The following is a 25,510-nucleotide window of genomic DNA, read 5'->3' as shown; positions in this document are numbered from 1 at the left end:
GTTACAAGTTACCTGACATGGTACAAGCTCCTAGTAGGTTCACAATATTTTCATGGCTTCCAATGTGAGTCATCATTTTCAGCTCAGACATCAGAGCATCTTTTTCTGAAGCATCAGGTTTTTCTGTAAAAGTAATAACACAGGTTGGGAAATCTCCAGCAAAGAAATAAAAATGTAAATGGTTGCGATCCTTTGTTACATGCAAGTCTTAATTTCAAATTAGTTGGACTGACATTATGTTTGAGAACATCCTAAAAAATCGTTGTACAGTATAAAAAGATTTAGCCAAAGGTGGACACTAAATGTGTGTGTGAGTGTGGATCATTTGAATGCTTGGGAAAGCAGTCATAAATTTTAATATTTTTCATTCTTGGGCTGGCAAGGAATGACAGCAGTGTATTAAGGTGTTCGCAAGCACAGAAAAAAATGGCAGTCAATCCTGTTGGAGAGAAATGCCAAAAGAAAAGATGTCTTAACATGCATATGGCATGCAACCAGCTGCAATCCAATAGCTAAAAGGGCCACCCTGTTTCAGTAATAGCTTTAGGCTTGTTTTTCAACAAGCATTTAGTCCTCATGATTCTATGAACAGTGTTGAGGTACCTGGGACCCAGTAGTGCAACCTCCTCCTCTGCTTGCTGCCAGGGTGGCTTGCTCCTGGGCGCTACCTTTATGAGGAGTCAAGACAGTTTGGAGAGAGGCCAGAGCAAAGCAGCAAGGAGTATTAGAGGTTAAGGAGGGATGGAAAGAAATCATTTTGTATCACCAAGACTACAGGAAGAGGTGTTGGAAGCTTTGTGAACAAGATAGCTCAGACATAGGAGGCAAAGGGAGTGCAACAGCTAGACAGCACTACGAGAAAAACGGGACCTTAAACCAAAGACAACAGAGTCACCAATGCAACCTGCAGGCTAATCTGCACTTCGAATTTGCATTCATCCTCCTCAGAGCAGAGCAGCTCCATCCTTCTATGCACAATGTAGACTTCTCTGGTGTGTAGGACAAAATACAACATGCTGCTGGAAGAAGGCACTTCAGTAACACCTTTCCAAACTGAAACAGGGTTTTGAAAGCATTTTGGAAGGATTTTGAAACCAAGCATTCATCAGGTGTAACTGCTAAAAGTTTGTATGTAAAGGGATTTCCAACACTGCTTCTGCTTTGGTGCTTCTAGAATACATCGCTGCTTGTGAGAGTCATCCAGTGTTTATTGTACCTTGTAGCATTTTGACTGCAACCTGGACTGAGTCTCCTGCATTGCTAATTCCATAAGCTGTCGCATTCACCACCTTCCCAAAAGCCCCAGAACCAAGGACCTGTCCTACAAGACACAATACATCAATATTATTCGCAGCTGGTACAGCACAGGGTACTACTCCAGCACTGGGGTCTGCCTTATGGACTGCTCACCAAATTCCAGATTTTCCCTGGGAAATTCCCATTTGAGATCATATTCAAATTCTCTGAAGTCGATGTAGATGTACTCATTATCGGATGGGCCTATCATCTGTATCATTTGCAACTGGCTTTCGTATCTATATTGCTTTGAAAGAAAAAAGACAGTGGAATAAGTCTTAGAGAAGAAGAAACAGCCTGGTAGGAACAGAGGAAGGGGTAGGTATTTATGTTTGCTTGTACCTTTTTGTATTTATGAGAAATGAACACAAACAAAAACATGATCAAAGGGAGGAAAAATCCAGCAGAGACATAGAACGCAGCATTGTCCAGGGGCGAAGAAACAGCTCCTGCAACTTTAAAAGATACATATTACTACCCAGCAAATCAGTGCTTATGTGTACAGCTAGAGGTGCAAGGATGACCCATGGTGGCTGGGTCAGTTCTGCCAGTTTGCAGCCCTTTCATGCCTGAGCCTCCTCTGCACAGAGTGAGATGGAGCCACATGCAAAGCAAGGAGCTGGTCAGGAGACACTAAGTGCTGGGTTATTCTGACATCTGTTTTCATTCAAAAAAAATGCTACACCAATTCATAAGTCTAAGTGCACAGAGGTGTTGGTGTGATCCATGGATTGGACTTTGTGAGCGTAAACAGGAATAAACAATTCGTCCCCTCTCCCTGTGCCTTTCCCCAGGTGATGTACGTTAGGTACCAAAGTACCTGTTACCAGCGGGCAGACTGTACATAACCTGCTTGGAGCACTGCTCTGCTGCTCAGCCAGGAACTCTCTTAACGAGTCAAGACCATACTATAAGGTACCGGTGGATAGGTGGACATTACATGAGACCTACTCTCATATTCTGGTAGTGTCTAAGAGCGTAAGTATTATGCTTACTTTCTATTGTAATTTCAACATAAATAAACTCTATCACCTGTCACAGCTTCTGCCAGATGTAGACAAAAGCACCAAACAGCTTGTTCCTCCATGACAAAGGAATTCTCTGTACTGCAGAAATCTGTGGGCTCCAAAACACTTTCCCAGTGCCACAGCATGTTCTCTGTAACAGAAATGCTTTCCCCTATGGTATGTATATGCTGTTACAAGTATAAAGTGCATGGGCAAATAATTGTATTGACTTTCTTGTTCAATAAGGAAAGAATCTCTCATGCCCTTGACAAGGAGGCTGCACAGCAGTTCCCAAACCAGGGCTTAGCCTTCTGCCACCTGCTTACACCACTTTAAGCGTACTTAAAGTGAGTACTCCCCTAGTACTCACTCCTGCTTCCCAGACTGACCCCTGAGTGGGTCTGTTGGCTCAGCCATGCTCATGTCTGGGTGCACAATGGCCTCCATGGGATGAGAGGAGCTCCCATGGGCATTTCTGGCAGCACCACAGTGATGTCCAGGAGAGGAACAAGAGCCAGCACCTGCCATCAGCTACCAAAGTGGCTTCAGCTCTTCCTAAAGCTGATGTCTCCAGGTTTCAGGTACGAATCACTAAGACAAAATAAAAAAGCAGACCCCAACATTGCCATGGTTCCATCCTGCACTTCCTACTTGTGTGATGTTTCTGCTAATTTTAATGAGGGAGGCCCCTGCTTTGGGACCAGGGAAGAGAGACATTTGTCTCCCCTTCACCCACCATTTCCCACACTGTGCTTGTGTTTTACCTGCAATGCATTGCACGGTCAGCCATTTAGCCAGATAAAAAATACCATAAGTTCTACCATGCCAGCTTTAATTGAGAAAACCTGTGCTAAAACACTGGCTTATGGTACCTGACAGGTTAATGAAACTTTTTTCGCAGGCTGAACCAGCAGAATTGTTTGCACAGCACTCCACAGAGAAGGTTGTTGTTGTCTCCTTCACATCTAGAGCGCTGCTTGAAATCCATGACCCCAGGGATCTCCTCTCTGGCAAGAAGTTGTGAATCCCCTCAGTGATTTCTTCTGTACAGCTGAAAAAGAAAGCAGACCAGTTTTCATACTGGGCTCACAGTGGCATTTTCCAGGGCAGAAGGTGGGATGTTTCAAAACAAGTCTTATGTCTGTGTTGGAAGGGAGGGGGGTGTAGGTGGGCTTGTTTTTTATTTCTCATTGTTAGAGTGAGGCTTCAGAGCAGTTTGCCAGTCTTGTTTTTTGGTGATGGACATGGCAGGGTCAGCGGGGGGTGAACTGATCTCCCCACTTGCTATGTGGGGCTCGCTCCCACTCTCCACTGGTGCCCTGGCAGGGCACCTGCACCCCCTGACGTCCAGGACCTCCACCAATTTCATGGCTGACACGACCTCCCACTACCGCATCTATTCTCACTGGTTTCAGCTTTACCTCAAACACTCAAACCACTGAGCAGCTCCAAACGAGCCGCTGCTAAAACAATAAATACAAAATGAACCCACAGTGAAAGGTCTAATTCCTTTCCCTGAAGGTACGTGATTTCAGCCATGAAGTCTCTCTCACTCAAGATGGAGAGCATCCACCCTCTATTAATGACTTATTTAAGACCTGATATGTAGAAAGAGGTCTACCTTATACTCGAGGGAAAATAACCCACACAGAGATAATTTTGACTTTTAGCTTTTCTATCATTCATCAACTTACTGCCTAATTTACTGTTCACATAAATAAATGAGGAGGTAAGTAAATAAATAAAATTTATTCAGCTCTACACATAGCACCAGCTTCTACATGTGGAAATTTCCAAGAAAAGAAATGTCACAGCATTTTCATCCCAGAAAGCTGATTTAAGGAGTGTTTTAAACTCACTAACTGGATGTTTTCTTTCTTGTTCCATTTCTGCACAAACAGATTGATGTTAGGAAGTCTTTCCGGAAGTATGGATAAGAAAGTCACCTAGACATTTTTTTAAGTCTAGTTAAAATGCTTAGAGCTTTATCCATGGCCTTCCAGAAGATAATTTGATCTAGTACTCTTCTGCACCATGGGATTATTAGTTTTTTGGCATACTTAAATAAAAACTGCCAAGGTCATACAACAGCTCAAAGCTGTTTCAGCATCTCTTGAAATTTTAGGGCCTGACTCATTGCCCTAAATAAATAGAGGAAATGGGAACACTCTCACTAACTTTACTGGAAACACTCTCATTGACTTTACTGGCTTTGGTAACAGGTCACTATAACAGCGGTATTAACCAAAGCTTAACCAATTAATCAAGCCCATGTTAACCAATGCGTTTCCTGAATCCCTCTAACTTTGACAGGCCAAGAGAAAAACTTAGATGGAACTTTGCAGCTACCTAACGGTTGATATAGACCCAGTGAAGTTTATTTCAGTCTGAGATACACATCTTTATAGATTTCATTTGATGCCAATCAAAAAAATGGAAAAAAACTTTCCATAGTTTTGGGGATCCATTTCCCTGGAGTGGGCCCCCATGTCCCCTTGTACAGATGGTCAAGGGTGTATTTTACACTTAGTTTGTTACAGGCCAGTCTTCATTTAACCAAGAATAGCTCAGATATAGTCTTTGCAATGAATAAAAGAGGGGGAAAATTATTACTTAGATGAGTTCAGCTCTGGACAGTTCCTCCAAACCCAGGATGAAGAAGGATAACTGTCAGCAATGCAGGAGATCTGCTTGAACAACATCTGCATTGTTATTTCAGGCTTTCCTGTAACAAGACAACACAAGACGGTTTCTGACAGCACTTCAGTGACCAAAACCTTTACATTTATGTGGCAATGCTACATCTGCTGAGACCAAGGTCTGCTTCTGTGTTTTCAAAATAACCCACGCACATGTCACTGTGATAGCTGGGTGCAGCCCTCAGTCCTCCTCCTTCCTCCAGCCCCGCACCTTGGTTCTGTGGGATGGCAGTGTGGGCAAGGCAAGGGGAGAAGCCACTTCTCTGTTCAGGCACAGGCAGACCAAAACAGTGGCAGAGCTGAAATTAGAAGTCTTGACTTCTGCTTTCCTGACTTGGAGCAAGAAGTCAGCCCTAGGACTCTCCTGATGCCCCAGTTCTGGGCATCTGGCACGTACGAGATGTGCACTGAGGATCCTTGTATAAATAATACACAATAAATAATGCTCCCTGACCTAGACCAGGGGTGAGATGCTGCAGTGATGTGGCAGAACTGAGATTACTGAGAGCATCTGGCAAGTGCATGTGTAAATTGTGGGCAGGGGTGTATGACACGCAGCAGCCCCAACATATATGTTATGTATGGGCCTCCTTACTAACTACATTAACTCACAAATACTATTAGGAGAAAAAAAGAAAGAAAGAAACACACCATAGAAAGCTAACACCTACTGAGGGCAAGTGTTTCCTTTCACTGTGTATCTTGTGTGGTCTCTACAGGAGTCACATATATTCCAGCTCTACAGAGTTTGAACAGTCACTGTATTTTACTGATTCCTATGCTTTGTGATTTTCTTAAGAAGTATTAATTTCCTGACTATATGACTGATTTCTCTTATTCTGCCCTCTGTTTATGGCAGACTAAAGGGAAGAGAAAAAAATTAATAACTTCCTCCTCCTTCCTCTGTTCTCCATCCGTGACCAACACAAGAAATACGGCCCACAAGCAGCCGGCATCCTTCTCTGACCCTGTGCCTGGATTTCAGTAGTGTAGTGCAGTGTGAAGAGAATCACATTTTTGCCTTGTGCTCCTCCATTTATAACAATAAATCTATGTAAATAAAATGGGGAATATCAAAGGAAAAGCAACATATCTCCATTTATATCAGTGGCAAAATCCCAGACTTCACCAAATCTTCACAGGGGTTTTCTCACTTACTTCTCACATACAGAGTGAATTTTTTTGTCATGACCGTATCATCATTTTCAGCATAAAATACATATATCCCAGACTGATGCTGGTGGTCACAGAATCTTGATGAAATGCTGTGTAGCAAAGGAGAGAAGGTAAAAGGACAAAAGACTGATTTAAAAAAGATTTTAAGTGTAGTCATGACTCATATATATGTTTGAAACAATTCAACACCATCTAATGAGGAACCCAAATGATATTAGTTTTGCTTAGAGAATATAAACCACAGAATGTAACTGAATTGATGAGAGGATGTTTTTTCTGTGAGTATTGATTTCATTCTGCAATTTTTCTCATAGTTCCTGGAGTGCATGTGGGCTGTCAGGCTGTGATTTTGTTACCAATCCATTGGAAGACAAGGTATATAACACATCCTGGCACAGATGTTAAGATCGGCAAAGGATAGGATTTGCTATTCTCCAAAGGATTTTGATGGGAGTGTCTATTTGATATGATAAACAGTATCAGGAAATAACAATGACAGGTAGGATCATATGAGATAAACCTCTCCAAATGGAAAGATCTGAAGGAAACTCAGAAATGAGATCATCATCATCAGTTCACTGTCAATGAGACAAAGCACCAACCGTCAAGACATTTCTGCAGGAGGAAGGCCAGCCTTCCACTAATACTTGTGGCCTTTGGTCCAAGGGATGGCAGCAGCCAAGACCCAAACCATGCAGGAGACGGCTTGTGACAATGGAGATGGTGGGGGAGGGCTCTAACAAGTCCCTGGACAGAAGCTAACAGGGAGGACGGCAGAGACTTAGAGATTCATGCATGACTGACCTGATGAGTCATTTTTTTTTTGGTTTACGGGACACAGGATGAGGTAGTGAGAAGGGAATAGATCACCTTAGAGAGATGGCATCCTACTTCCGTCTCTTTGACTAGGTTATTGTTGTCAGGAGGATTGCCAGTTCTAAGTGGCAGCTATTGCAGTTTATCATCATTAGAAAAGCACTTCAGAAAATCTGTTAGGTTTAGTTGCTGGCATTTTGGGGACAGATGTGCTGGCTGGTTACACAAGGATAACTGGGTAGGAGGCCCCCAGCTCAGTTTTAGTGGTAAAGGCAAGCAGATATATCAGGGAGCTTGAAGCAGAGAGAAAAACAACGGCTCATAGCAGCAATTTGCAAAGTAAGAGAAAGCAGTAATGAGCTTGAAATCTAGACAACTAAAATCCAGGTACTTCTCGTTAAGCAAGATATATAGAAAGGAACCCAGTATCACCTTACAATTCTAAACCAGGAAAAGTCATTGAAACCTTCTGACTAATTTTGCCTTCTGACTAACACAACACCTCCATATACTTACTGACTTTCAAATGTCTTAATCTGAAATGGTCTTTAAGACATATCCCTGAACTCAGAGAGTTTTTAAAATAAGATCCCTTTTAAGCTGCCTCAAAATGGATACTGAAGGTAGGAGGAACCACAAATCATTCGTTGCTTTTGAAATCCTAGGTCTAAAGGGTTAAATCCTAGTGAAATAATGAGAAAATAATTTAAAAAGAATGTCTTTGATACCTGAAAATATAAGGGGATGGGAAATAAATATTAAAAATTTTACAGGAGTTATTCTGTATATGAAAACTCATTTGCTCTTAGGAGGGAAGTGAAAATCAGCAGTGTGCTAAAACAGAGAGATGAGAAAAGCAAATAGAAAATGGAAATTCAGAAGGAATGTCTGAAAATGCTTCAGGGCAGTGACAGGAGAGATGAATCCTTGGGACTTGATATTAAAAGCTAAAGAAGGGGACAGTTAATTATAACATTTAATACAATCTATAATCAGAAGGAACAACTTGATAAGAAAATGGCAGAAATAAAAAAAAGAGAAAAAACAGGAAATGAAAAAGGATATGAAAGGAATAAAGTAGAAGTGTTGGGAGATGGGATTACACAGAAGTCAACTAAAATAAGCAAATTTAGACTCATAATACGTTAAGACGTGATTAACTTTTTTGTTTTGTTTCTGCTTTAAAAATCACATTGAAATCTGTGGTGCTACAGCTTGCAGGCAGAATCTCCTGACCTCTGTACCCCTGGCTGCTTCTGGAGACTTCAAACTGAATGAAATATCTACCCTTATTCTTCTTCCTCAGGTGAGATGTGTCTATCCAGTGCTAGTATTCAATCAAAACTGGATAGTGGTGGAGGATGTTTGTGCAGAAGAATGTACTTGTCAGATGAAATAATTACCAAATTAATGTATTTTTGTCTCAATTATATTTTTCATAAAATAAATAGGATGATAAACATGAAGTGTAACTACCTAAATTAAATATTATTTTTTTTAAAAAAAGTATTTAATCGACAGGGCAGTCAGAGCGGTGGCTCAGTTATCTCTGAAGCAGCCTCCAGGCCAAGCTCCAGGGATGCTGGGGGTGGTGATGTGGCTGTGGTCATGGCTGTGGCAGTGGCCAGCCCAGGATGTGCCCGCTGCTCCAGGGGCACAGGCTGGACTTTTCCCTGTCCAGCAGGTGGTGGTCAGCCCTCAGCAACCCCCTCTCGTGCACTGCAAAGGCTATCTGAAGTGACTCACAAATCCCAGGCCACCAGCAGCTGCACCTTACCGACTAATGAGGGTTACCTAAGCTATTTCAAGAGTTCTCAAAATTGTTATTGTTGGCCCAGTCCCTAGCACCTTCTTATCTGGATTGAGTTTGCACCAGCTGTCAATCATCCAAGCGAAAATGACTCCTGGAGAAAGATCCGTCCCAGCTGCAAAGCAAATCAGCTCAGCATTATCAGCTGGAGGGAGGTACCTATTGGGCAAGGATGAGCAAGTGTTCGTGGCTGTCCCCTGAGACCTCATTTCCAAAACCAGTCTTGACCACAAAGAACAGATCTGCCTAGCCCATGTCATGCATTGCAGATTAGTCACCAACACCCACCCGACACTATCAAAGTTTGCTGACAGCCCTCACTTTATCAGCAGGGACAGAGTTCCTGTGACCATTGCCAGGAGATGACAATTTACTGATCTGAACGGAGCTGTCTCTGAACCTTGTGAAGGTCTGACTCCAATACACTACCTGATACAGATGAAAAGGCCAGTCTGTTGCAAGAGATGACTTGACAAGCTAACAGATAAAATCATGTACCAAAATACTAAAGGAAAGAAATCATAAGAAGCATAATCCAGGCTAAGACACAGTTCTATGCAGATGCTGAGAGGTTTTAAGAATATGCAAAAAAATCAGTGCAGCCACTTTAACTCCTGCCTAGGTCCTGCTTAGTTTTATGGCTAAAACTTTAAAAGAGCAGCTTGACTTTATTTTCATTGAGGTGAATAAAAGCTGTTACCTTGAAAGCCATGGGACCACTCTGAAAGAAACTCTGAAGGAAATTAGATAATGTTATCAAGAAATTAGAAAGCCTAGGGAATGGAGAAAACATTAGCCTTAAAGAGAACTCATGCCAGAACTTCATTGTAGGAAATAACAAAAAAGGTAGATAACTAACAGGTTTATTCAAAAACATGTTTTTCAGCAGCAGAAGAATACATGACCTGGGTAATGAGCAGAACGGTATGTTTCTGTGGCACAGTCAAAGAGATCTAGCAGTGGCCTGGGAAACTATAGAGCCCTGGGCTTGATTTGAGCAGTTTGAAAGACACTGGGAACATCATCAAGAACAGGATGACAGAAGGGGACATGTAGAACTTGTGGTCCAGTGTAAGAACTACAACAGATCTGTGACTGAGAAATAACATTAGAGAGAAAGGGAATGGCAAAGTGCATGTAAACTAAGGGGTTGCCAGATGCATAACTTACCGAAAGGTTCATTATAACATGGAAAATACAGTGATTCTACAAGTTATCTACATTAATTGCTGTTGAAAGCCAAAATAATGTTTGAGTGCCTTTTGTCAACACACCTTCATCACGTGGCCCATCCACATTTTAAAAACACAAAGAGAGTACAAAACATGGACAGTAAGCAGTTCAAATGAGATACAAAGAAGAAACATTATTATATCAAATTATTGCAAAAAATTCAAGTACCTGCGTCCATCCATGCTGTAACTTTGTTTACATGGAAACGTTTTTTGGGAAAACAGCCACATGCATCTAACTGGTGGATATGCTGTAAAGTTAACTTCGAAGCAAAACTCTTCCTCACCAATTTCAAAATCTTCTTTAGAGTCGGTTATATTTATAAAACCCTTTTCTAAAAAAAAAAAAAAGTAATTAAAAATTATATTATGTTACAAAGGCTGTACTGCTTACTGAAGGAATTTTGATGCCTGTATGTTTTTTGTTTTGGTTATTGCAAGCAAAAAAAAAGCACCATGTCACATCACAGAAGGCATCCTTTTAATCAAAATAAGATAACACTTCAAAATAGTATTGAAATGGTGTCATTGTGTTCAGCTGTAGAAGAATTATCTGAGCCTGCTGAAGATGCATATTTGGTCAGACCAGAGCCCTTCCAAAATAGTCTGACATTTCTCCCCAAGCCATCCTACAGAACCACAAGGCCAACAACGTCATTATTTATTTGGTTTGTTTTAGGTGTGTGTTCCAGGCATTACAGCTGCATCTCCTGGCTTTCCTCTAACAGGGAACAAAACCAGGTGGCAACACCAGCACAGATGTTGGTAGCAGTTTTTTCTCCTTCCCTGACATGAGCTGAAGATTTTGCAAATGAGACTTGAAGCTGCTTCTTTATTTCTCCATCTAAATTAGACATATTTGATGCAAGACAACAGCAACATGAAAAAACGTTTTGAAGATCTGTGTGAAACATGAGCTGCTAGTACTTGCTCTGCTAGGGTAGGATTAATTTCACCTACTGGAGCTGTCTGAAGTTCAGTGACCCACCTAAGCTACTTGCTTAGACCTCTGATAAACTCAGTGGAATGAGACAGGCATGTCCAGATGTAACCCATCCTATAACAGAAGATAACAAAGATGTACTGAACTGCTTATGGACATATCTGTTTTTTGACACTGACTACTGAAGGAACCAAAGTCGTTGCTGGGGCTAAATGTCTCATGATGAGAAATGAATCCCACCAAAAGAAACTGAACAGCGGATACATGTGGGAAGAGGCTGTTCTAAAGGCATCAGTGGGGCTAGAATAAGCTCTGCAAAAATCACAGAATCATATACAGTGGAAGACATCTCTGGAGATGTCTAGTCCGGCTCCTGCTCAGAGCAGGCCTAACTAGATGAGGTTGCTCAGAGTCATGTCCAGCTGAGTTTGGGTATCTCCGAGGATGTAGACTCTACAAAATCTGGGAAACTTGTGCCAGTGTTTAACCAGCCACATGGTGACAAAACTGCACTGCAGAAGTATTGCTGGGCTGGGTTTCTCCTTTTGAGTGTTTTTCTTATGGTTGTAACCCTACATTCTCCTTGGCATGTGTTATCTCTGTCTAGCTTACAGGTTTAAAAAAATACTATCTGGAAACTCCCACATAAACCACAAAAATGTCAGTATTTTAAAACAAGAAGTGATTCCTTTCATGACTGTTCTCCTACTTTTTAATATTAAAGGCTTATTGGTTTCATAAATTGGATCTTCATCTTCTTTGAATGATCTTTCGACCTTATCCTTCCGGGCAGCATGTCATCTCTGGATGTACTGTTACCAACACCACCAGCCAAGAGGAAAGGCTTTTTCCAGAGTGCACGCAAGGACCTTGGAGCAGGGTATGTCGTTTCTCTGGAAAACAACTCAGAGAAAGTAGTTTCTTTTTTGAAGGAGAAGGAAAATAGCACATTATTGCTTGGCTTATAATTTTTTGGCAGGTTTAAGTGTATTTCTGCCAGAGAAACAATGAAGATGATTATTGAGTAATGACAGAAAGATGAGATGAAATTCTTGAGGCTCATATCAAAGCTTTCAAGTCTCTGTATTTATCCCATTTGTTTATTTGTTGTTTTAAACCTAAGGTGTTGCAAAATAGCTTGCATATTCCTGAATCAAGGTTGCGTAGTGCTAAAAATTCTTTATTCAGCACTGGGGGAAATTGAGCGTAAGAACTGCAGAAACAAAGAGCCTTGCAGCTGCAGTTGTTGGCATGATCTCTGTTATGTTTTAAAGTGGCCTAAGCACCTCACCAGACCTGACCAGATACACAAGATGGGATACATTGGTGAAGTATCAATTAGCAAGGAGCAAACCAGAGCTGTCTGGCTGCAAGGCATTATTAGAAATTCATAGACTATTCATCGATGTAGTCATGCTAGCCAGGCTCCCCAGGCAACATGGTATGTGCCAACCAGATCAGTCTTCTCTTGGTTAAATTATGTCACAACCATTCCCAGTGTGTAGCCATAGATGCTGACTCATGCACAGCGACAGTTTAAAGGCAGGATGCTGATCATTTCAGAAACTGCTACTCTATGACATGGACCACCGAGTGAACTGTGTATCTGTATCACTGCCGAAATGGAACCCGGCATGCTATCACAAATTCACACCAACAATGGTTGTCATGAATACATTAGGCTAAAGGCTGGGGTGGATCAGAAATACAGGATGTTCCTCTATAACCTTGGAGAGAGAAGCATGGCTGTTAGCTAGGTACAGCAACATCCCCGCACTTTAATCCATCATGTAGGTAAATGAATAGGTTTTTTTAATCAGAAGAACCAATGAGCCCTCAGAAGTTTTGGTGGCATAAGGGGTATTAAAGAAGTGTGCAGACAATCATTGTAGCCTGGCATAACCCAGTCAAAAAATACCCCACTCAGAAATACATCTTTCCAGAGACAGTGACTCAAGTATCCCATTACTGTGACACATACTCACACCTGATAATTTATGGATCCAAGAAGCCACTATTTCTGAACTGGGCACCAGTACTGAGAAAGAAGCAGATCTTGCTTTACCTCTACACTACCCCTCACCCCTATCTTTCTATTCGCTAAGGTATGTGTAGAAAAAATGCCCAGGTGCTGCACTCAGTTATTGTAACTGATGAGAGAACTTCCTGCTCAGTGGTAGGCAAGAGCTGAGAAGAGGATATTGCACTGGGAAAGTAATTTCTGAAGAGATGGGTAAGTGTTCTCTCTTCCTACTATTCCTACAGCCTGGGTGTTTTAAACGCTGAGAGCAACTACGTCTAAGGTCAAATGTGTGGTGAGTGCTTCAGAAAGCCTTGTTCTCAGGGCTACAGACTCCATCTCCAGGTACACCAGGCAGAAAACTACACCCAGTGCCTAATCCAGCAGCATGGTCCTAACTACGGTTTTCCTTTTTATGCCTTATTTCCAGAGTTATGCCTATTCATATATTATTTCCATCTGAGAAACAAGGTTTTCAGTTGAGGCTGTTCTGGACTAACTTCCAATACCATTGGCTTCTAAATCAACATGTTGCTTAAGCAGAATGAGGTTTCCTTTGGTATGCTTTTGATTTTTTAAAAATTCAGGCCTTGTGTAGCTGGGTGTTAGGAGGATGGTTCCCTTCAGCACCTGGAAAGCAGGAGACACCCAGAACAACCAACAATGCTGGAGCAGCTGTCGCTCTAGTTCCAGTTTTTCCTTCAGATCCATCACAGCTGCAGCAGCACTACTGCATGGCACTTTGCCAGCTGTGTCAACACTTGCTATTCTTTGTCTCTCTGGGGCTTACATTCTCCATTAACGTAAAACTTTTTATTTCTTTTCTGCTACCAGTTCCACAGGTCTTGGAGCTAAAATTCTTCCCTAGATTTACTTTTCCATAAAAAAATTTGGTGAACCCAAGTGGCCACATGTCAGTCACTCCCTCGCCATAAGAGGAAACGGTCATTTCTCATTTGTTCTGGGTTTTGGGTGGGAGAGGTGACTACCAAGAACCTTCCAACTATTTGACTCCTTCCTGTTAGACCCAGGTCAGGCCTGGTACAGATTTTGTATCTGGTTTTTTTCTGTATAAGAGCACTAAAAGGTACCATGAAAAACAGTGGAGCAGATGCCACAAGAACCTCTGCCTTGCCTCCCCACATCCAAAGGAGCACCAAAGGTGGGGTGGAGGTGCCGTAGGTAAGTGGAAGGAAGATGCAGTGGGAACAAGTGGTGAGGAGGAGACTGGGACCATGGCTACAGCTTTTCAAAACCTATACTGGGGTCACAGCAGGACATTTCTCCCTCACATTAGCTGAAACCGGTCACTGGTCATTCCAGACTTTGTCCAAACTAATACATGGAGCATTAACAGCTGAACACGTGGGTAGGCTGTGTAGTTTATGCTCTTGGCTGGCTCCAGAAACAGTGTTCTACCTCCAGCTGTTTGTATGCACTCTGCAGCTGCCTGTGCCCGAGTTGGTGGCACAGAGAAGGGCTACTCAACTACACTACCCCCCCCTGCCAGGAAGGCCCTCTGGGGACCTGAGAGCTTTGTGTCCCCACAAAAAGCTGCTATGACAAAAAGTCACACTGGCTGAGAGTCTCTTACAAGAACATGAGATGAATCCTAGCTAGCTTGTGTTTCTAGAGATACCATTGAAACAATCATGTAGACAAAATCTCTGAACAGTATAATCTCATTTCAATTCTAAAAGCACTGCCTTTTAATGGGACTTATTTGAAAAGCAATATAAAGAAAAGGTTAATTATCTTCAGATACCAGAATGACTCAGTTCAGATTAGTCTCTTGGCTCTCCTGGACTGCCAGTAAGTACAAACAGACTTTTTCCTTAGGAAAGGAATTATAAACATATGCTGCACAGAATCATGGAATCATAGAATCATTTAGGTTGGAAAAGACCCTTAAGGTCATCGGGTCCAGCCATTAATCTAACACTGACAAGTCCACCACTAAACCATGTCCCTAAGTGCCAAATCTACAGGTCTGCAAGCAAAGAGCTGCCACGTGGAAAACAAAGTAAAACAACTGAGGGACAACATTAACACCAGGGGTTAGAATTACCTAAAACTGTAACCAAAGCAGTTTGATTCGGATGAACGGTAGAGGAACAGGTATAATGTCCACTATCACTTCTTCCTGCTGCTGAAGCAAACACATACTGGATCCGAATTGCCGAGAGATCTGTTTGATATTCTAATCCTTCAAACTGGCGATCCTAGTTTTCAACAGAGATTCCCATTTAATCAGTTGATAGTGCCCAACATTACATATTTTAAAATATGCCGCGTCTTCTCACCTGTTCAACTTCTTTTTTTTCAAAAGCTAATTTTATTCTGAATTTATAATTATGGTGAACAGCTCTGCATCTGATCAGCAATGGTTCCCCAACTTTAAGAAGTAATTCAGGTAAAGGCGCTGCTTGTCTTTCATTTAAATCTACAAAATCAAAACATAGTCACTGAAACAACTGTCACTTTGCCCGGAAAAATGTTTGGTTAGATCTACATTTTTTCTGCTAATACTGTATAGACATCCATTAATACGATAATTAGAATTTGGGACGATTACTCACTAATCATGAAGTTTGTAAATTTATTTGATTTAGATGTCTCAAACCAAATTTTGTCATAATTTACAGGGTATCTATAGGGCACAGAGCTTAGCTCAGGTAGGTTTATTTAAAAAAACAAAGAAACCGGAATTTATATATTAATTTATAATTATTCATGTTTATATATTTGAGAACACTTTGAAAGAGTGTTTCCATGCAACACGGTCCTAAAAGCATGAAGACAAAATTGATGAATGCTTAGCAAACGTAGAAGGGTAAGACATTTTTTCCAGAGACAACAAGTAGCTATTAGAATTAAGTTTTAAACATGTGACAGAGCAATCATGTTCACTGTTAGATTTGTTCCAGTGATTGAAAACAAGCAGCTTAGCCCAGAAAGCGTACTCAGATGAGAAGTGCAACTAACTTCAGTGGCAGGACCCAGCTTGCGTATAAGTAAACCTTAGAGGGAAGTTACCTATTGTAAAGAGGCTGGTGCATTCTCTGCCCAGGTCATTAGCAGCGCAGCACCATATATAAGTTTGAAATAATTCATGTTGTACCTTCTGTATGCCATCTATTTCCCCAGTTTCTTCATGCATTTTATCAGGGCAACTGCAATTACAAGCACAATTATTCATTGACTTATTTGGTTAACCACAAGCAAATAAATCTGACAAATATCCAAGCCATGAGAATATGCTAACAATAGTGGGAAAACTTGATCTTACATAGCTGAATAAAAAGGAACTAGGAAAGGTGAAGATAAGAAAATAAAAATGTCACAGCCTAGGCAGAAATATGAGCTGAAATGACCTGAATATGCTCAAACTGGCTCATAGATAGGTAATGCTGTGACTAAAATCTGAAAAAGGGTGAAATCATAGAGGCTGAGCTTTCACACCACATCTCAGAATTCCTGGTAGTGGGAGTGGCTGCAAATCCAGTGGCTGTTATGAGACCCAGGTCTGAAACTGCCGTGCTACAGAGAAAGGCATTATTCCTGCTGTTAACAGAATCAGCTTTATATATAAGTAGAATGGAAAAAAAAAAAGTTTAGCTCAGAAAATTATGATCCCTTATAGTATTTCCCAGCTCTAATGCTTCAGGTGAGGTCCCTGGTGACTGGAAAAAAGGAAACATTGCACTTATTTTTAAAAAGGGTAGAAAGGCGGCTCCTGGGAAGTACTGATGAGTCAGCTTCACCTCGGTACCTGGGAAGATCCTAGAAGCTACGCTAAGGCATATGGAGGACAGGGAGGAGATTTGCAGCATGGCTTCACCATGCTGCAAGGGTAAGTCCTGCCTGACCAAGCTAGTGGCCTTCTATAATGGAGTGACTGCATCAGTGGACAAGGGAAGAGCTACAGATGTCATCTATCTGGGCTTCTGTGAGGCCTTTAACACAGTCCCCCCCAACATCCTTTGCTCTAAATGGGACAGACGTGGATTTGATGGGTGGACTGTTCAGTGGATGAGAAATTGGTTGGATGGTTGCATCCAGAGGGTTGTGGTCAACAGCTTAATGTCCAGATGGAGTCTGGTGACAAGTGGTGTCCCTCAAGGGTCTGTACTGGGACCAGTACTGTTTAAGATCTTCATCAATGACACAGACAGTGGGATTGTGTGCACCTTCAGCAAGTCTGCAGATGACGCCAAGCTGAGTGGTGCCGTTGACATGCCTGAGGGCTGGGATGCCATCCAGAGGGACCTGGACAAGCTTGAGAAGTGGGCCCATGTGAACACCATGAGGTTCAACAAGGACAAGTGCAAGGTCCTTGTACCTGGGTCCAGGCAGCCCCCAGTATCAATACAAGCTGGGGGATGAAGGGATTGAGAGCAGCCCTGTGGAGGACTTGGGGGGTGCTGGTGGATGAAAAGCTGGACGTGAGCTGACAATGTGTGCTCGTAGCCCAGAAGGCCAACCAAATCCTGGGCTGTATCAAAAGCAGAGTGGCCAGCAGGTTGAGGGAGGTGATTCTGCCCCTCCACTCTGGTGAGACCCCACCTGGAGCGCTGTGTTCAGCTCTGGGGTCCTCAGCACAGGAAAGACATGGACCTGTTGGAGCAGGTCCAGAGCATGGCTACAAAAATGGAGGACTGGAGCACCTCTCCTATGAAGACAGGCTGAGAGAGTTGGGGTGGTTCAGCCTGGAGAAAAGAAGGCTCTAGGATCACCTTAGAGCAGCCTTCCAGCACCTAAAGGGGGTTTATAAGAAAGATGGGGACAAACTTTTTAGCAGGGCCTGTTGTAGTAGGACAAGGGGTGATGGTTTTAAAATAAAAGAGGGTAGATTCAGACTAGATATAAGGAAGAAAATTTTTACAATGAGGGCGGTGAAACATTGGAACAGGTTGCTCAAAGCCGTGGTAGATGCCCCATCCCTGGAAACATACAAGGCCAGGTTGGACGGGGCTCTGAGAAACCTGATCTAGCTGAAAATGTCCCTGCTCATTGCAGGGCAGGGTGGACTAGATGACCTTTAAAGGTCCTTCTAACCCAAACCATTCTATGATTCTATGATTCACATTTCCAAAAAATGTGAAAAACTAGAAGGAGACAAGATACATTTGATTTGTTCTTGTGACATCAAAATACTAGAATCTGGAATAACTTTTTTCAAGCTAAGAGTTGAAAATTTCCAAAAAAGCGCAACAGCCAAAATTTCTAGGAAAAATGTGTTGCAGCATCTAAAAGTGGATCATGCAGACACAGGTTTTCAACCAGCATGTGGGTGTGCAACCCAGCAGAGCCCATCTCCAAAAATTGTGACCCAAAAGCTCTTCTTCGGTTATCTCCCCAGCTTACTAGGCACAGCAAGCAGTACAAAGCCTCCCCCTTCCTCCTCAGAAGGTAGTAAACCTTCAGTCTAGAAATTCAACATGCATATAAACATACACCATACCTCCTTTCAGGTGTTTTGCAAAATATCCATTCCACAGAGGGCTGCGGGTAGCTCTCAGATAGGCATTCAATAGCGTTTGATTTTTCCCTTTTCCTGAAATAGGGTTTGCCTGGTTTCTCTGTTAAAAATCATGCAAGTGTTTAAGAATGCTGAAATAATTTTGAAACAGCGTTTTGCTCATTTCATAATACATGAAGTTACGGAGCTGTAATTTGTTTCAGGAGGTTTCAACACTGAGGGAATAGAAAATTGCTCTGCCCTAGAGATATTGTGGGTTGGTCTCATGAGTTTTTCAGTCTTGATTGCTAAATGTACAGCTTCCCTGTATCAAAAGCCTGCCTCCATACACCAGAGGATAAGCTTGAAACTGATTTTGAAGGGTGTTAATTTGCTGTGGTTGCTATTCATTTCACTGGGCAGGAGCACAGATACCTTTCAAAATCACATCCCAAGCCCATGGCCTTTGGTAAAGTATCTGTTGGGACGACATCATCTCTATACAAAATGGGATAGCTGCATGTTACTCAGCCAGATCAGATACAGATCGGATGGAAAAACAACGGGTGGTAATGACTTCTGATAACCAGCAGACTTCTTTATCCTGTATCTGTAACCCAAGGGGAAAAAGGTTCCTAGGCAGCTCCCAGCCCACTGAACCCATCAGGCGCAGACTTGAACTAAGCACAAAAATTTAATGTATTAAGACTGCTAAAGATCTCACTCAAAATGAAAAGCACTGAGTCTGGTTTTAGGTCATCTTACAATGAAATTACAGCTTCCACACAGAAGAGTGAAATTTTCTTTAGAGTCATACTTCCATTGCCTGCAAGGTGACAGGCTAAGGTGAAACTAATACTTTTGGATTTTTAATTTCTTTCTTCATTTATCTCGTATAAGCTGGGCCTAGAAGCGTTTTTTTTTTTCACCTACAGAGATTCACATCTTAGTCGAAGGATTCACATCTAGCCTGGCAGATTTTATGAGAGATGTAATTATTATATTAGATTCACAGAAGCAAAGAGAATGCAATCCAAGCACTTGATATAGAAAAGATCTTTATCAAGACTGTTCTGAACTACTTGTGCTTGCACATGTACTAACATTTTTTACCTCTAAAGCCTAATTGATATATAGAGAAGATAATTTTAATTAAAGATTTAATAGTCTGTCCCCTCAATGCAGCTGTTATAATTTTAATTGAGGTATGCAATAGGCCTTCAAATAAAACAAGGAGAGACTGGAGGTGACACTTCTGACACCTGAGAAAGAAAAAAAGTAAAAAAGAAGAAATGCTTTAAAAACAAAGAGGGAACAAAAATTGTTGATTAGTCACAGTTTATTAAAAACAAGGAGAACAGTGATGCTTGTTGTTAAACCTGTCTTTAGAAGGGTTTGCCAGTCTTTTAGGTGCTTGGGTTGATGTTTTGCCTTCCTTTCTTTGAAATTTATTTTTCATTTTTTAATTTTATCTTTAAATTTGGCCCTTTTCAGACAAAATAATATAGTATTTCTCTTCTGTTAAAAAAAAGTCATGTCAATGTAGGTCTTTTTTTTTAAAAGACATTCTTGGACATCCCTACTTAGAAACAGAAGGTTGAACTTTGTTGCAGCAGTTGCCTTTGCACCAGAGATGTCCCTTGGGTGATCCTTGAAAAAATTCAATCAAATCTGCTTCTACTGTGAGCCTTTCAGAAAGCTGCATCTTGCGGGTGCTCTGTCATGAGCATTTAACAGCAGTTAAAATCTCAGCTTCTCTGGCACCCTTGTACTGAGCAGCTGCAGTACTGATGGATTTTACCCTGAAACCCAACAGACAGGTAAAGGCTGGCACAGAGAAGAGGGAACTTCTCTTTCTCCTTCCCTCAGTAGTGTCTCTTGCTGCTCAAGAACTGCAAAAGGAAAAGCTGTGCAGAGAGCCAGGGGCAGGCACGGGCAGAGACGTGGCTGTGGGTCAGTGACTTTGGAGTGCCAGAGACCGGAATATAAAAGGGACATCCTGATCTGCTCCAGAGAACAGCCCAGCTGGCAACACCAAGAATAAATGGGTTAAGATGCAAGGAAACAAATCTAGCCCACAAAAAAGCCACAAAAGCCACCCTCAGTTTGTCCCTTTTGGCACAGAGGGGAACCTCTCATGGTGCAGAAGAGAGCTGTCATGCATTTACATCTTTATTTGTTCATTTTCATAGTTTATTGACTAGCAAAAGCTAACTGTCAGGCAGTCTGTGGTTTTGACTTCAGCCTCTGAGGACAGCTCCAAGTCCTATTCAAATATAGGAACACGCTTGAAATGCAGGATGCGAGAGCTTCAATACTTTTGGTGAATTTGAGCCTCTCCCCCCGACCCTATTGATGGAGTGACCCCTTCCATCGGAGATATACTTACTTCTGATGAGAACAGGCACAACTACTGTATAATTACCAGTTTTACTTATGACCGAGAGGGTGTAATTTCCAGCTTGTGCTTCTTTTATTTGGGAAAAAGCCAAAGATGTAACATATCTATAAAACAGAAAGCAAAGCTGTATTTGTTATCTAGAAGGTAATATGCAGCACACACAATAAAATGTTAGCTCTTTAGCTCTTGCAAAACCCCTTCAGAGATACTAGTATCCATTATTTACACAGCACCCTTCAGCCTAAAGTGTTTTCATCATGTATCTTCCTAAACAAGCAGCACACAGGAACTTAACAACCACAGGTACCACACACTTAATGCTGAGGGTTGGGAAGGATGGACTTCTTGAGCCTAAGAGAGCTAGGGAGGTCCACAGCGAAGTGCTTTACCTACATCCCAATCCTGCATGTTTTGCAGGGGGAGGCAATAATCCAGGCTCAGGCTGCAGCCCAGGTTTGGCTGTGAGAATTGGGATGCTGTTGCTGCTGTTGTTTTAGATCTGCAGTCTAACCCTACCAAGTCATATAATTCTTCATGCCTTAGTTTCTTTGACTATAAAATCACAATTTTGCCTCACATGAGCACTACAAAGCTTGAATTGATGTGTCAGAAAGTCCCCGGAGACCCTTATGTATGATGCTATAAAATTTAAAAGAACAAGCTTATTTCAAACTATTATTGGCTTTAAGATTCATATGTATACATGTGTCTAAATGACAATCAGCAATGTGCTGCCAGGTAACAACATTTAAGAAAGGTTTGAAGATTTAAAAAGATAATGCACAACATGAAATCAAACAGAAGCACTGTTACAGAAAATATTCCATTTGCACCCTAAAATAAATGATCTCTTACAGGATCTTTGATCCAGTACATCACTTGACTTACCGATTCTCTGAGTCCAAAGAAGGTTTACAGTCTTTGCTCTCTTTAAAGAACCAAAAACAGGAAATGATCTTTGAAATGTTCATTATTACTCTTAATTCAATATCTTCAAACACGTTGACTTCCACATTTTTGGTTGGTTCATAGATGTTCTCTGTTCCTTGAGAATTTAAGTAACACCCAAGGTCTTCCAGATTGTTAGAAATCTGCAATGCAGGAGGACAGATTGTTATAAATTTATTAGCAATTAGTTTTACTTGCTTTTTTTGCACTCAAATATTTTAAAGGATGCTTTTCTGGAAAAGCGTTCACAACTTAATAATGCATCACAATGACCAAATATGAATTCAAATTATACTGAAATAACACCTTCATCTTACCTTCATTTTGTTTGGTTTCGTTTTTTTTTTTTTTTCCATTTCAACTTTTGGACTGATTCATAAATAAGTTGAATTCTACTGCACGAGGAAACACTATAGGGTTACTGTTGAATTAGTCAATTCTGTTCTCTAGACAGACATCACAGAACAATTTTAGCCAGAAACATGATAATGTCCTGTAATGATATAGACTATTTTTTACTCTCATTTTTGTTTTCTTTCAAGTAGAACCATAGGAAGACAGAATTATAATACTACTTTTCTGTTTGCAACCTCAACGTAAAGGCAGGGTCAGAATTTTTTCTCCTTTTTTAGCATCCTACTGCTTGTCACAGCATCATCTGGCTAGACTGCTCCTCAACTCTTTGGGGGCTTTACTAGGTAAGGAACATTTGGGCTGGGCACCTTCACACCTTTAATTTCTTTACCACTGCAAACGGCTAAAAGAGCACCAGAAACAGAAAGAGAATATTCCACAGTCATTCTGAAAACCACTGACAGATTTAGTGCGTCTCTAAGTTTAGCTGCAGCAAAAAGGTGGCAAGCAAATAGCTGCATCTGAAGAGTAGTCCTAAATGTCTCACTTGCTTTGATGGGTGAAATTTACCTGGCGTAAGTTTATGAAGGGATGGAGTTCATCGCATCCTTTGCCCTGCACTGTGCTTGACCAGTTTGTTCTTCTGATTCCTTGCTCCTTCTTTTTTCCTTCACTTGATCTGAGAAGTATCTACAGACGACAGCCATACTCTGCCTTGTCAGATACAAGGACAGCACAGCTTTGGCTGGTATACCTTCATTTCTTGTCTGAATTATTGATTTATTTGTCCAGGAATTAAAAAGATTTCATAAGACTATCTTGAAACAAGAACCCTCAGGAAATATTTTAATCGCAGGTCTCAGCTGCTTTATAACCTAGTTGTACACCACCTCTTCTTGGCCATCTGCCATTCTGAGTCAGAAGAGAAGGAACAAAAATTCATATTTGATTCCTTATCCAGCTTTGGTGTCTCAGTCAAGACTTGGACCAGGCAGGGATTTTGGGCTTTGGTGGTGGGAACAGAGAGTGGTACAGCTTCCCCATGGGTTCCAGCAGTCATGGCACACACACACCATGGCAGGCCACCAGTTCACACCATGGCCTTGGCAATCTGTCTTAAGGGCATGTAGTTTTTTACAATGATACACTTCAAGCAATATTCAGGCATGCTGATGTGAGACAGCATCAGGGAAGCAACTGAAGTTCATTTTTAGAGAAAACTGGTACTTATTTGTTTACAGTTTCAAAGTATGATTTGTGATATGTATTTCTCTCTAATTTTCTGTAGTTATATTTGGCCTAATCTTGGTTATTCTGACTGTGACATCCCCACAGCCTAAAGGTTGAGGGTGTTGTAAACTTCTGGGAAGGCATTTCTGGAATGGATAGGAATATTTTATAAGCAACTTGTTCTTTGTTAAATTACCTTAGAAGGTACCAATGTCTCTGGTGTTCCTGAACCTTCATCCTTCTGGCTGATAAACACACACATAATCTCAGATCTATTTTGCTTCATTGCAGAAGTGAAAGTAACTGCTGTCATAACAAGAACTGTAACACAGAAATAGAAAACAGATGTAATCATGTCTAGATCTCTGCTCAGGAATAATAATTTTAGTAAAAATAAAATACAGCAACTCTGTAGAAAGATTACATCTTTTTAAAAAAGGCAAAAGGAATATGCAGATATATCATGTGCATTTGCAAACTGCATTTTTGTTTGTATTGAACAGTATTGAAGCTGAGTGGAAGCACTATTTGGAAAACCTTTCAAAAGCACAGATACATCACACTTTAGAAGTATGCCACATAAAATTGCAGAAAATGTCTAAAGACAAAAGCACTTACGTGTTATGAAGGCTTCTTTAGAAACCACATTATAAAACACAGGCTCCCTCTTGCAGATCACTTCTGCATCAGTGTGTCTGAAAAAGCCCTGCAGCACCAAACCCTGCAGCCACAGGTGCTTGCCTGTGGTGAGCCAGATGATGACCATGCACCATCCCTTCCATAGGCACGAAGGTGGTGTCCAAGTCAGAAACACTCCGCCAGGAACTCTCGCTCCTGCTCACAGCAACGGCAAAATAAAGTCCTCCAGCTTGCCTTTAAAGACCACACTCAGCACACCCAAGGACTCAAGATCTAGTCTTCCCTTTCCCTTCTCTCCAGGACAGGCTGTATTTGACCTGACAAACTGGACACTCTCCCGAGCCATCCTGGAGTGGGTTTGTGCCCCCCAGCAGCTTGCAAGTGAGGTCCAGGTTAGATACTTCTTCCCTTGAGCTGCCATTCACAGACTTGTGCTCTTTCCCCTCTAGGAAGCAAACAAAGCAGTTGTTGCCACTATTTTGAGGAAAGCAGGCGTGGAAAGTGGAGGTCTAGGAAGAATAAGCCCATGGCTTTCTCCTGCCTTCTCCTTTCTCCATACTGCCCTGGTTGTCATGCCCCAGGAGCCTATACAGCCAGAGTAGGTCACTTGCCAGGTCCCAGTCCTGGCAAGAGTAGCAAATGTCATTTCTCCTTATGCATAAGGAGAAGTGTGGGAAAGCTTCTGGTGCCTCAAAGGCATCATCTCTCTGGAATGCTTCATATGAGCTTTTCTGTAGGGAGTGCAGCTTGAAAAGTCACCTTTCAGCCTTAAAGCAGCCATACAGTAACCATGTTCCCATCACTGCACATAAACAAGATACACAGAAATAAGACTGCAGAACTGGCAGGGTGAAATGTACCCAATTTCCATTAAGTCCCTAAAGCCAGCCCTCAACAGAACAAATAAGCACTGAATCATAAAGTAACATCTCTCTCCTGGTGACCTGGGAAATTTTTGCCCTCAAGTCTTGGTTTTTTGCTTTGCTTTATTTTTTGCTTCTCCTCTCCACCCCCTTTCAGCTCCTGAGATGGTTGAACATAAAGAAAAGTGCAGAGCTGAAAGGAGGATAAAGGCAAATATATCAGGAAGTGCTTGAAAGATGAATGTAATGAGACTTTCTGCAGGTGACGGAAGGAGCAAAACTGGAAGAAGGAAGAAAGAAGTAAAAGTAGCTGCCGTCTCCTCTTCGACATTTGTGCCTTCTGCAGCTGCCTGAGCTCTAAGCTGGCAACACTTTGACAACCTCTTCTTAGCCCTCTAGGCAAACGTGGGTTAAGACTGAGTCATTCGGACACTGAACATACACTTCATTTTGGGTGCCACCTTTCCACAGTATACACAGGCAATGGCCTGCTTTTGCAGACCTCTGAGGCAGATCTTGTCCATCTGCCTGTCATCCCTAAGAAAGGTGCACAGGACTTCTTTGTGGAGACACATACCTCCCTCTGATAGCTATAAAGATAATGTTGGCACTTCT

General features: G+C 41.7%; 1 protein-coding gene across 1 annotated transcript in view; it reads right to left on the bottom strand.

Annotated features, from left to right (window-relative positions):
- FLT3 (fms related receptor tyrosine kinase 3) overlaps positions 1–25,510 on the bottom strand; it is a 45,926-nt gene that overhangs the window by 8,521 nt on the left and 11,895 nt on the right. Inside the window, exons 2-16 of the mRNA XM_040584507.1 lie at positions 23,590–23,714; positions 21,750–21,952; positions 20,850–20,965; positions 18,464–18,581; positions 16,036–16,172; positions 15,303–15,442; positions 15,068–15,221; positions 10,206–10,371; positions 6,161–6,267; positions 4,917–5,028; positions 3,176–3,354; positions 1,639–1,751; positions 1,411–1,543; positions 1,217–1,321; positions 13–123 (exon numbers count right to left, since the gene is read on the bottom strand). Coding sequence (XP_040440441.1) covers positions 13–123; positions 1,217–1,321; positions 1,411–1,543; positions 1,639–1,751; positions 3,176–3,354; positions 4,917–5,028; positions 6,161–6,267; positions 10,206–10,371; positions 15,068–15,221; positions 15,303–15,442; positions 16,036–16,172; positions 18,464–18,581; positions 20,850–20,965; positions 21,750–21,952; positions 23,590–23,714 — 2,019 coding nt within the window. The remainder of the gene's footprint in view (positions 1–12; positions 124–1,216; positions 1,322–1,410; positions 1,544–1,638; positions 1,752–3,175; positions 3,355–4,916; positions 5,029–6,160; positions 6,268–10,205; positions 10,372–15,067; positions 15,222–15,302; positions 15,443–16,035; positions 16,173–18,463; positions 18,582–20,849; positions 20,966–21,749; positions 21,953–23,589; positions 23,715–25,510) is intronic.

This window comes from Falco naumanni, chromosome 2 (assembly GCF_017639655.2).
Source record: "Falco naumanni isolate bFalNau1 chromosome 2, bFalNau1.pat, whole genome shotgun sequence".
In the NCBI taxonomy this organism is placed as follows: Eukaryota; Metazoa; Chordata; class Aves; order Falconiformes; family Falconidae; genus Falco; species Falco naumanni.
Note: the sequence above shows the minus strand (reverse complement) of the source record. Positions and strands in the feature narration are given on the sequence as shown.